At 41.3% G+C, this 13,019-nt stretch overlaps 1 protein-coding gene across 1 annotated transcript in view; it reads right to left on the bottom strand.

The window, feature by feature from the left end:
* The window catches only part of LOC111149286 (coiled-coil domain containing 158), a 74,566-nt gene that overhangs the window by 47,439 nt on the left and 14,108 nt on the right, over positions 1-13,019 (bottom strand). The window contains exons 3-7 of the mRNA XM_022506270.1: positions 9,452-9,561; positions 8,802-9,129; positions 8,147-8,223; positions 6,934-7,044; positions 5,257-5,371 (exon numbers count right to left, since the gene is read on the bottom strand). Coding sequence (XP_022361978.1) covers positions 5,257-5,371; positions 6,934-7,044; positions 8,147-8,223; positions 8,802-9,129; positions 9,452-9,561 — 741 coding nt within the window. The remainder of the gene's footprint in view (positions 1-5,256; positions 5,372-6,933; positions 7,045-8,146; positions 8,224-8,801; positions 9,130-9,451; positions 9,562-13,019) is intronic.

Here is a 13,019-nt window from a genome sequence, read left to right as displayed (position 1 = left end):
TTATGGATTGGTTTAGAGGACAAACTGATGACAATTTCTTAGAGAATATATCAGCAAGACTAATTTTTCTTGATGACTCTTATTTTTTTCTGGACCAGGTTCATTGAAGATCTTCATTTATTAATTCAGCACATATTTATGAGTTATATAAACACATATATATGCAACGACCTTTTGATAAGTGCGAAATATGAGTACATAGAACTTATGTACCTTTAACTACTCATACATATACATGACGGCTTCACATTTACCCAGGGCAGAATCACAGCCTGTAGGGATTGGAATATACATTTTAATATTTCATTGGACATATTTTAAAAATGCCTTTATATTTGACTGTATGTTAGATATAAGTAAGTAGTTCATAAGAATTAAATGTACATAAGACATCAGGCTACCAACAGAAACGTTAAAAGATTCTAATAATCCTATGAAGAAGTTCTTGCACTCTTGTACTCCTTTGGGGACGTATACTGAAAAAAGCCATACCACAACTCAACCTCTGTGTAGCTTTCTAAGGAAGATGGGGGAATGATATCAAGTGATATAGTCTCTTCTTTTCTATTATTATTGGGAAAGACCAAATCAGCACACACTTAGTAATAACACTAAGAATCAGCCCACAAACATTTCTTGTGGGTAGACAAATGTAATCAGAGAGGGAACATGACCAGGCTAAGAGTCAAACACTTTAGGTTCTGGCCCATGTTCTGTCACATGACCTAAGTCTCAAGTTATTTTATCTATAATTTAAAAAGAATATTCTAGATAATCTTTCAAAGTCCTTTCAATTCTGTGTCTAATAGCTTTTTACCTGAGAAGAACAGTATTAATAAAGCTGAAATTCTATAATTGCCACCTGTTTTTGGAAACAAAATATAGTCGAAGAAACCCCATTCTGAGCTATAAATGTAATAAGAACACCTTCAGTGTTAAGAGTTACTCACATGACTAAAACATTTTCTAGTCCAAACCTGGCAAAAAAATGATTTTCTCTTTGAGCAAAGTATTTGTCCATGTGTTTCAAAAGCTTAAATCAAGACCTGCTATTTTGTCCATTTTCATTTTTTAAAAAAGTCCTGGGTCACCCTTTGATACCATTAGACTGGAGGGTAAAAATTCAGGAGACCAAAATTTGAAAAAGAAAAGAAAGAAAAGAACAAAGAAAAAGCAAAGAGCCAAGTCCCATCTTCCCACCTAAGTTTATCAAGCGTCAGAAGGTCCTCCAGACCCCTGCAGGAACATTGGTTTTGTAGTTGTCAGTACTGACTCAACTGCTATAGCTCTGCTTTTACCTTTCACTTTTTCGAGAAGAGATATTTCTGTTACTTCATCACTCAAGAAGAGAAATGGAGAGTGAAAGGGAAAACCACTGAAGTAGCAGCTGAGCTGAGCAAACCAGCTGTACAGAGCACTACAAAGCCTTCTCAAACGTCCAGAATAGAGACTGACGGCCGAGATACGTAATCAAGGTTTTTTTTTCTTTTTCTTTTCTTTTCCAATAGCAGCACTGGTTTTCCCTTTCACCATCTATGAATCTACTTTCTGTTTTGGATCACTGGACAAGTAAGTATTTGGATCTCATTCGAATCTTGACAGTGATTTTAGAGACGTTACCAATCAAGCCGAATTATATCTCCTGTTTTCTGTGCCCAGAAAGACGACACAGACATCGGGTACTGAGCGGTGCTGTGGGTCAGCCCGGGAGTGCGTTGGCAGACTGCGCAAGGAGGTTTGCACAGACTTTCCCGCACAGGATATAGCTCCAGCCAGTGCTACTAAATGTTTACTTTTTGAATGTGAAATTCAGCCCCAAATGCTTTCAAAGTAGGAAACATAAACTGAGAATCCAGATCATGAGATAGTTTTGTTGTCAAAAAGCGAAAGTTAAGAGTAAAGCCAAATCTACAGAGCCAATAGTGACAGCTTCTACTGGTCCAAGTTCGTAAAGGGGAATTCTGGAGGTTCTCCTAAAATGGAAAGAGAAGAATAGAGAAAAGCATTACAGTAGAACATGTTTGTAAGCTACAAAAGCTACATCTACAATTTTCTTTGAAACACAGTCTCTACTTTCATAGGTATGAAAATATTTTGTTAATCTGAAGACACACACTGTCCTCCTAAAGGACAATTTATGTTCTCCAGTTGGAAAAGTTTTGCTCAGACCCATCACATCATCAATTCTTTTAAATAATAAGGACGTTTTTTCTGAAGGAGTCTGACCTCAGGTGAAAATACTGTTTCTCATAAAATATGTTGATGCATAGTTTCAACACACTCTTCTAAGTTTCTTCTCACAAAAATCCCACTTTTAATCATAGCTTTTATGTGTTATTTTCTTTGATTTTTTTTTCCTTAGTGTTATTTGGGTAGTATATACTAATACAATCACTAATAAAATCTATTTTATTTTCTATTTTAGCAATGTAAAGTCAAGATATATGAAAATGCAAGAAATTAAAACAAGGATTTGTGGTTTTTAGATTTCCTATTCATTACAACAAAAACATTTCATAACATGGAGCATTTCATGACTTCCAAATGAAATCCTTTTGTTAACTAGCTTGATTTTTCACATGTATTGATGACATTTCAATCCAAAGTACATTCAACTCTGTATTAACCTGACAAGATAATCTCCTCTCAGTGCTCCCTGACTAGAGGGAGTTCCTAGTAAGAGCTTAGTTAACCGCCATCTTGCTGCCAACTCCATGTTTTCAATGTTGCTATGAATCTCACTGATCTAGATTAGAAGAAGCTGAGGTAGTATATCCCCCTTATTTTTATTAAATGTTGCCTATTTAAGACTGACAAAAGTATTGGTGATCCACTATTTACATCAAAGCAAAATAAGATAATGATTTTAACATCCTATCTGCCTGTATCATCATATATCCATTCGGCCTCACAACATTCATATGAAAAAGGCTGCAGTCATTCCTCTGGATGCTTACGCTTCTACATGCCAGAGAGATAAAAGTTTATAAAAATTCAAAAGCTGTTTTTGTGTTCTTTAGCTGTCCCATATTCAGTATTTGTTAGAATTTCCCACCAGGCTCACATTTAGAGCTGGGCAGCACGGCGCAGCATATTGCCGGTGCATCGGTCAGCAAACAACGGGTGATAGCTTACGGGGGTCCTTTTGCCAAGCACCATTACCATGGAGAGCTAGAGCTCTTTCAAATTAGGTAAGAAGACACAAGTGAGCTGAGTTTTGCTTAGGAAGTCATAGCTTTTCAAAGGGTTTAATTTGTCAATAAACAACGAATAGTTAACCTTTTCAAAACAGGCTGAACAGTGATGAGTCTCGGTTACTGTGGTGGACTAGAACACACCAGCTCCCCCATTTCCTCTCTTGCTGTCGGAACGCCCGTGCTCACTTTTGCCAAGGTGCCTACCTCTAGGAGACTGACTACCAGAGCCTCCTTCTACCCCCTGCTGCTGAAGGCATCCCCATCCTGCGGGGTGGGATGGAGACCTCTTGCGCAGGCTTGCTCTGCCTAGGAAGGGGCGGCATTCCTACTATCAATCTTCAGGGGAAAAGCTCGCCCTGAGACAAGAAATTAGACCACAAAAAGCAGGCCTTGGAGAAGCAGAAAAGAATAAATGTTTCTCTTTGGGCTTCTGCTTCTTGGTTTAGCCTTTAAAAAGTCTAAGGTTCCTGAAGGCTACCCTTATACGCGGTCGGAAATGACCTTAACAAAGGATTTAGGCTAAGAGCTGAGGGAGTCCTATGCAAACCGCCACCGGCCAGTATCAGTTCAGCGCGAATCAAATCAGCATCTGAAGACAACAAAGAGCCAGAATCCCCCACGTGACAGGGGTAAACACTGTTCTGCGAAACTTCCCTCAGTCCTATGTGTGTAGTAGAGCCTAAAGTAGGCTATTTCTTGCTGTGGGTAGTGACCGAAAATGCTGGAAAGCCACTGTGGCAGGGGATCCAAATCTCGTAACTGAGGTTATGCTGTTTCACATACTCTCCATTGTTCAGCCTTTAGTAAAGCGCCGTCTAAATGATTTTAGCGGTGCCGCAGGGACTGAAGGTTGAGGTTTCACATTCTGGGCTTGAACTGGGGAGCCGAGGGGGAAGAGCCCCCTCCTGTGGCCAGCACAGGGCTGACAGGGGCCCCTGAGTGAAGCAGCCCAAGGGAGGGCGAACGTCTGGAAGAATCAGAGCTGCGCTAGCCAGCGGCTTCTTCCCAAGGGAAGTTTTTTTCTTGTCCTGTTCCCCTGTAGAACGGGGCGATTTTTTAGAGGAAATCTGTTAACTTCCTTATACTCTATTTCTTCCCAATCAGCTCGGTGTGAGAAGGGGGCTAAATGTGATGGTTAGAGCAGGAGGCTCTCTGTATCAGTGTGTCTTCCGAGGGAAGTCAGTTTGGAGAGGAAAGGTGGTGTCCACAAAGCAGGGCACGGGGACCACTGGGGTGAACTGGCCGCTGCGGGGAAGCAGGCGGGACGGCGGGCAGCCCCCCCACGGGGACTGGAGAGCACCCGCGCCTCTGAACCGGAGCTCTCTGCTTGCTTCTTAGGGTCTCTATTGCTTTACACATGCTTGCGACTGACAACAAAAGAGCCCTGGGTAAGTGGTGGATAACGACAGCGAACTTCCCCTTGTTAGCTATGGAAAGTGAGAGAATAAAAACCACAGAATATCAAATTTTGAAGTTTTAAAAGGGTTTACGAGAAATTGTGATGAAAGACGCAGATTTATTGTCCCAATTGTTTTTTATTTAGACTAATCTTATTAATTCAGTTTGCTACCCACACGGCGATTAAATCTGGAAGTTGAAGTGAAACCTAAGAGGTAGGCCCTCAAGTACTGAGTAGTAGGGGGAGACTGCCTTGTTCCAAAATATTTGTTAGAGCTAAGCCAGTACAAAAAATTCAAGCGCTCTTATTTTTAACTTATTTTTTTAGAAACTTACTTGAAGTATGCAAAACTTTTTTCCACAAATGAATTAATTTGGGCAAATAATTTGAATTAAAATTATTCATAATTTTTTCATCAGATGTAGTGTTCAATAATTCATCAGTAGCCTATAACACCCAGAGCTCATCACATCACATGCCCTCTTTAAAAATCACTTATAATTTAACATATAGATATTTGGCAAACTCCTACTCCATCTTAAAAGCTGCTTTTAATTTGACATTACTCTGATGCCTCATTTTCAAATAAACTATTAAAAATTTGGAACTGAATCTGTGCATAATAGTGTGTGGACACAGAGTGGCCAAATCTAACCTCACCTTGTCTTCGTACATCCTTTTGGCTTCTCTTAACTCAGAACGTAGCTGAGAAACAGTAGATTCCAGATCGCTGAGTTGACGCATATACATTGAATTCTGGTTTCTTGCTTGTTCTCTAAGAAGAGTTTGAAAGGGGGATAAAAGCAAAGAGCAAACTAAGCAGAAGTGTGATATCTATGCGTACACCAGCATTTAGACACGGCCACTAGTTCTTTTACATCATATAACTAGGTCAAAAGTCTTTTATTTTCTAAAATAGCTTCTCAAAAGCTTCAGCTCAACCATGCTGCTAAGTGCTGAAGCTAGACAGTGTGTATTAGGTTCATTTGTTTCATTTGTACTATTTCTCTCTACTTTGGTATATGATTGAAAATGCCCCTGTAGAAAGTTTCAATACGTGTAAGCTCAAGTTATAAAATTATTTATATGTATACATCTATATTTTATATATATATATTTACACATACCCATATATAATGTATGTGGTGTTGATTAATCCTACCAGTTGTAATATGAACAATGTTTAAAACACCCAATTCCAAGAGGCCCAAATGCGTGCAATAATACTGCTTTCTTTCCCGCTAGTAGAGAACACGGGGTGGCGGGGCGGCCACTGCCCACAGGCCTCAGCTTCACCGTGCCACGGACCCACGTGATGTACTCCTGTCCATCCCTGGCCAGCGAGGACAGCCTTACAGGGAATTCGCATCTAACCCCTGGCGTGCAACAGCACAGTCCCCCTGTCCCATTGCTCTTTTTTTTTTTTTTTTAAATATTTTATTTATTCATTTGACAGACAGAGATCACAAGTAGACAGAGAGGCAGACAGAGAGAGAGAGGGAGGGGGAAGCACGCTCTCCGCCGAGCAGAGAGCCCGACGCGGGGCTCGATCCCAGAACGCCGAGATCATGACCCAAGCTGAAGGCAGAGGCTTTAACCCACTGAGCCACCCAGGCGCCCCTGTCCCACTGCTCTTGAGCACAGCAAGTGCGTGGCACCACCTGGGAAGGATCGAGAGAGACTGAGCCCAACATGCCCATGCCCCGTCCTCTCAGAAAGGCAAGGAGCTTGTGGGCCGACAGGACGTGCTACTCCTAGTAACTGTGGCCTTTAGAAAGGCAGTCACAGCACACTCGGTGTGCCAGCAGGGGAGGGAGACGTACACAGAGGCATCACTACCTCATGCCCTTCTAGGTCACAGGCAGAGAAACACACCAAAAGCAGTACCTGCTGTGTAAAGTACTTTTACACAAAGGAGGAGAAAAGCCTCAAGAACGTCCAGTTGCTCTCCCCTTTCCTACTCTTGAAGGAAATATCTCCACCCGTTACGGCTGTGGGCTTGGCTGGCCTCCTAGGGCAGGCCTGTGTCATGCCTGGAGTCCTGCCCTGATGCTGACCTTGTCAGTCTAACCCCACCCCCACCCCACGCAAGCTGTTCTCACTTAGGGCAATAATACTGCGACGGTGGTCATGTGACACTATCTTTGCGTAATCCTTTCCATTCATTTAAATGTTAGAGAAGTTTTACTTTCTCATAAGAAAGTAAATTTGAAAGCAAAAGCAAAGTAAAAATTTTAAAGCAAATTTTAAAAGACTTTAGAAGAGAACATTAATGAAAATAGAGTATCTAAAATGAGGATTATGAATACCAGTTTCAAACCACCGGGACACACGTACTGAATGATTTCCAGCTGACTCTGGATGCTATCCGCCCGGCTTCGAGCGCTGCTGGCTTTCTCGGTAAGGCCCGTTATCTCAATTTCATGCTCACTTATTAACTGCTCAATCCTATAAAAAGAATGTGTGTGATGTTCGTTATTTGGTATATAAGATTTTGCTTGACTACAAGTTATTCTAAAAATTAATGATTTTCAAATTTTCAAACGCTCTCAAATTTAGTATTCTACTTTGACTTTGAATATGCTGCTTATTTTAAGTTTTAGAATTCAGATTTTTTAAAAAAAATTTTACAGTGTAATAAGTTACAAGTACTATATATTATGAGACACATGTAGGGAAGTTTCCTATAAGCCAAACATATTACAAATATAACAACAGGTTTTTTTAATTTTATTTTTTATAAACATATAATATCTTTTTATCCCCAGGGGTACAGGTCTGTGAATCGCCAGGTTTACACACTTCACAGCACTCACCATAGCACATACCCTCCCCAATGTCCATAATCCCACCCCCCCCACCCCCCCCCCCCCATTAACCCTCAGTTTGTTTTGTGAGATTAAGAGTCACTTATGGTTTGTCTCCCTCCCAATCCCATCTTGTTTCATTTACTCTTCTCCTACCCCCTTAACCCCCCATGTTGCATCTCCTCTCCCTCATATCAGGGAGATCATATGATATAACAACAGGTTTTTAAATATTCACACTAAATCATAAAGATTTTATATCATAAAGCTTTACATTAAGCTCAGGTCAGGTTTTGCCAACAAATGAGTTACAAAGACTCTCTCCTTGACCAAGCTTTAGTCAGGCTCCTCTGAATCCTATTGTAGGCCTTGACCTTGGCACCCATCAACCCCTCCCCCAACCGCGCTGGCCTGCCCATATCTTGCTAAGTCTTTTTAGACACCACCCGTGATGTCTCCGCTGCCCCACTCACCTGTTCCTTGGCTGTAAATCCCTACTTTCTTGGTTGTATTAGGAGAGCTGAGTCTCATCTTTTCCCCCCAACACAGAACCCCTACTGCAGAAGCCTTGATTAAAGTCTTCCTGAACCTTTTAAACAAGTGTCAGGAAAATTTTCCCGTGCCACAAACCAATGAAGAAAACTTTCATTTCAGAACATTTTTGATTTTGGAATTCCTGATGAGGAATTATAAACCTATGGTTTAGTTCACTATGACTTTCCATACTTCGGCCAGAAACCCACCTATCTTGATGCTGTTGAAGAAGCAATTCTATTTTATTCTGTGATTCAGACTTCAGTGCTTCAAGTTGGTCCTCTACCTAGTTACAAAAAAAGAGATGTTGATTTACAGACTGGCAAATATACATCTTGAAAACTGGAGATTTTCCAACTAAAGGACCACTTTATTGTTTTTAAACATGTTATTTATTTATTACTTGTCATAGAGAAAGAGACTGAGTGCGCATGTGTGCATAAGCAGCAGGGAGGGGCAGATGGCAAAGCAGACTCCCCGCTGAGCAGGGAGCCCAACGTGGGACTCCATCCCAGGACCCTGGGATCATGAGCTGAAGGCAGATACTTAACTGACTGAGCCACCCAGGCATCCCTAAAAGGACACTTTAGAAAGAAGCAAATAAAAGTAATACTGAAACCAAATACATTCTATCACTGTATTTTATTAGTTTACTTTGGTTGGTTATACTCTCATGAGGCCATACAGCAAATCAAGCTAGTTCCCTTAAAGTACTGAGACAAAGTACTCTTGTAGAAATAACTGTTATTTTAGAGAACAAAAATGAGAACTTGGCTTACTAATAAGACCTTGAAAAATTATATGCCTAATACTATTCTCTTAATGGATTTTAATATAAAATTGAATAGTGTTCTCACCACTTACTGGAAATATCCTCCCTTTAAGATAAGAAATCTCTGTGTCTAATTCTCTTAGGATTTTACTAATAGCCGAGCCCATGTTGCGGAAGTGGAGAGTAGACACGCTGTCGTGTTCGTATATTTTCTTGCCTGAGGCTTCTTCGAAGTCGGCGAGGACGGAGCGGATTTCCTGAAGCACCCCCTCGTGGCCGAGCATCATCTTCCTCAGCTGTTCTACCTGCGCGCTGCTGTCTTTCAGCATGTCCTCCTTAAGGCACTTGGCAGCTTCGAGTTCATGAACTGTGTTTTGAAGCTGATTTCTTAACTCCTCCTGGGATTGACTCTCCCTTCGTCTATGAGATAAGTGAAAGGGAAGAAATAATATTGTAAAAATTCATATTCACACAAGTGGTTTTTTTTTTTTTTTTTAAGATTTTATTTGTTTATTTGACAGAGAGAGATCACAAGTAGAGAGGCAGGCAGAGAGAGAGAGAGGGAAGCAGGCTCCCTGCTGAGCAGAGAGCCCGATGCGGGACTCGATCCCATGACCCTGAGATCATGACCTGAGCTGAAGGCAGCGGCTTAACCCACTGAGCCACCCAGGCGCCCCCACACAAGTAGTTTTATACTACAAAGAGTAAAACCTTAAAATAATTTTAGGTAACGATGCCCAACCTGATGTCAGCCATGGCATCTCTCTCCATTTGCATCTCTTGAAGTTTTGTTTGCAAATCGATGACCGACTGCCGTAAGTAAAACTTCTGTTTCTCATGCAATTCATTGCTCTGAAAGAAAAAGAAATGCCATGCAAATCAGCCTTTACCAGAGGGATGTATTTCCTTAAATTATTAGGAAATTTGTAATAATTTCCAAAAATCCATAGATCATTAATTTATTTTTATGTGTACTTCCTTCTCCTTTTACCATACTTCAGGGCCTAATTAATCATTTCTCACCTAGGTTGCTGAACTACCTTATCTAGTCTGTCTCAAGCTTGGTCCCTTTTAAATCTATTCTTAATAACCAATACACTATTTCTAAAACAAATCAGACTTCTACCTCAAGATAGGGATAGAAAGAAGTTTTATTTTTGAAAACAAGAAAATTGGTTACAATTTTTTATACAGAAGAGTAAATCCCCACTTCCATCCCACTTAAAAACTTGACAGCGGACAACCACCACCCAAAAGTCAAGGTGTTGTACTACAAAGAAATTCACTAAGATCTCTAAAAACCAGGTACTGAGAGATCTCCCAGCATAACAAGTGATACCACATGATCATCCCAAAGCAAAGCCATCAAGTTCTGCCTGTGGATAGAGAGTCTGGCATCAGCTTTTTACTGATCATCCTTGAGTATGAACAAAAACCAACCAACCAACCAACCAACACCGCTGGACACCTGAAGGAAAATTATAAAATGAAACACAGAGACCAAGATTAAACAAAGCAGCAAACACCAGAGAAAAATGATCCAAAGAAACAAAGTAATGCAGCAGAAGAAGACCACTTCTGAAAAACTTGTATTTGCACTGAGATTTGAGAGACATCACAGCTGTAAAGTAAGAATGAAACATGATTCCAAAGAAGAGATCAAGTGAGAAGAGTTGAGTTCTTGGAAATTAAAAATGTGCTTCCACACTAAAAAGCTGCAATAGAAATGTTAGGAGTCAAGAAATGTCCCCTCAAAGCAGAAAAAATAGGTAACTTTTGAAAGTAAAGGTAAGAGATTTAGAGATATAACCTAGCAGATAACATTTGACTAACAGACCTACAGAAAGAGAGAACTGAGAAAACAGAGGGAATGAAACTATCAAAGAAAAAACTGAATTCCTCCAAGCTTAAAAGTACAAATCTGAAGACCAAAGGATCCACTAAATCCCCAGCACAATGAGTGAAAAAGCTAAAATCCACACCTGAACACATTGTGGGGGATTTTCAGAGACAGAAGACTCTAAAGCTTCCAAAGACAAACCTCAATTAAGTAAAAGCAAAGGAGCAAGTGACAGACGGACACCTACTTCTCAGTAGCAATGCAAAATGCAAGGACACAATATTTTCAAAGGACTGAAAACAAATGACTTTCAACGTCACCCAGCTAAAGTCATTCTCAGAATGCAAAGATCCATAAAATGTGTGCACATATTCCTTTTAAGTTTCTAAAGATGGGCTCTGATTAAATGAAGAAGTAGATCAAGAAAAAGGATGAGAGAAAACAGTGAATCCTGGATATCTTGGATCCAATTAGGAAAGCAATGACAAGAAAACAGTTATACACGGACCTAAGAAACTCACCCAGGCTGGAAAACAGGACAGAAGACTCCTGAAAAGTCATGGATCAAAGAAGAATTTAATGGGCGCCTGGGTGGCTCAGTGGGTTAAAGCCTCTGCCTTTGGCTCGGGTCATGATCCCAGGGTCCTGGGATCGAGCCCTAAGTCGGGCTCTCTGCTCAGTGGGGAGCCTGCTTCCCCCTCTCTCTCTTCCTGCCTCTCTGCCTACTTGTGATCGCTGTCTGTCAAATAAATAAATAAAATCTTAAAAAAAAAAGAAGAATTTAAGAGAAAACCTACATGATAGTTCTTTAAAAAATATACATATACAATAATAAAGGCACACAGCATTAGGAAAAAGAAAGGCAATAACTATCAGAAAAGCAGAAACCTAAGTGACTCAATCAGTTAAGCATCTGCCTTCAGCTCAGGCCATGATCCTAGGGTTTTGGGATTGAGTCCCACATGGGGTTCCCTTCAATAGGGAGTCTGCTTCCCCCTCTCTCTGCCCTTCCCCTAACCGCTTTTGCTCTCTCTCTCTCATTCATTCTCTCTCAAATAAATAAATAAAATCTTAGGAAAAAAAAAAAAAAACACCAGAAAAAACACTACACAGGAGAGGAAGTGTAATAGGATACTAGCTGGTTTTGCAATTGACAATGTTTATATAGTCAATATAAGGTTAAGGTCCTTTATCTTTTCTTTACAGTCCAGTCTGAACTTCGGATGGCAATAGTGGAAATGGAAATGGATCTGAGAAATGGACAGACATGGTGATAAAGTGACACCAGGGAAGAGGTAACACAGATAAATGAGGTTTGGAGGGAGGAGCAAGATGGTGGTGGCGGCGACCTAAATTTCCTCTGGTCCCAGGAATTCAACTAGATAGTTATCAAACCATTCTGAACACCTACAAACTCAACAGGAGATCAAAGAAAAGAAGAGCAGCAATTCTTAGAAACAGAAAAGCAACCACTTTCTGGAAGGTAGGACATGCGGAGAAGTGAATCCAAGGCCATATATGGAGACAGAGACCATTGGGGGTAGGGGTCGGCTCCGGGCAAGCGGTAGAGCAGCAGAGCACAAAATCAGAACTTTTAGAAGTCTGCTCCATGGAGGGACATCACTCCAGTGGCTAAGTGGGGATGGAGCCCTCACGGGAACAGCGTGGTCTCAGGAGCTGCAGGGTGACAGAGAGGCCAGGGGTGTCTCAGGGTGGCAGAGCTCCCAGGTGTTAGAGCAGGGAAGCCGGCTGTAGAGACAGAGATGAGGGGTGCGCTCAGCTCAGGTTACCTTGAACTGTGATCTGATGCACAGTCAGGCCACTACTTTTTGAGCAGGGACCCCATTAAGTGGCAAATCCAGGGAGACCCCCCCCCCCGCTTCCTCCACAGGGAGGAGCCGAGCAGGAGTGTGCCTGGGAAATCCGCTGGGTTTGGAGACTCCAAACAGGGCTGTGTACCAGAGACAGAAATGCTCAGTCACAGGCTGTGTGGGCTTGGAGCACAGCGGGAGACCAGGGAGATGGGAGGGACTGACTGCTTTACTCTAAGGGCACACTGAAGAGGGGGTCCCTAAGCTCTCAGATCCTCCGGGGCGGAGACTGGGAGACTGTCATTTTCACTCTCATCCTCCAAAGCTGTACAAAAAGTGTTCATGGAACAAAAGCTACCAAGAGCAAACTTGAGCAGACTGCTTAGCCTGGCCCCCGGCAGGGCCGGTGCAATTCCGCCTCGGGCAAAGATATCCAAGAATCACTGCAAGAGGTCCCTCATCAGCAAGATCATCCAGCCAAGACCAAGTTTACTGATCAATGGGAACGGGGCTAGGGGAATACAGCACACAGAATTCATGGCCTTTTCCCCATGATCCTTTAAATTTTTCAAAATTAAATTTTTTAAATTGTCAATTTTTTCATTTTAAAAAATTTTTTCTCTTTCCTATTTTAACTATTTTATCTTAACACCTTTTAT

The sequence above is a fragment of the Enhydra lutris genome, unplaced genomic scaffold (genome assembly GCF_002288905.1).
Source record: "Enhydra lutris kenyoni isolate GAN:26980312 unplaced genomic scaffold, ASM228890v2 scaffoldscaffold21, whole genome shotgun sequence".
Classification (NCBI taxonomy): domain Eukaryota; kingdom Metazoa; phylum Chordata; class Mammalia; order Carnivora; family Mustelidae; genus Enhydra; species Enhydra lutris.
The sequence above is the reverse complement of the archived record's forward strand: the minus strand, read 5'-3'. Positions and strand labels throughout refer to the sequence as shown.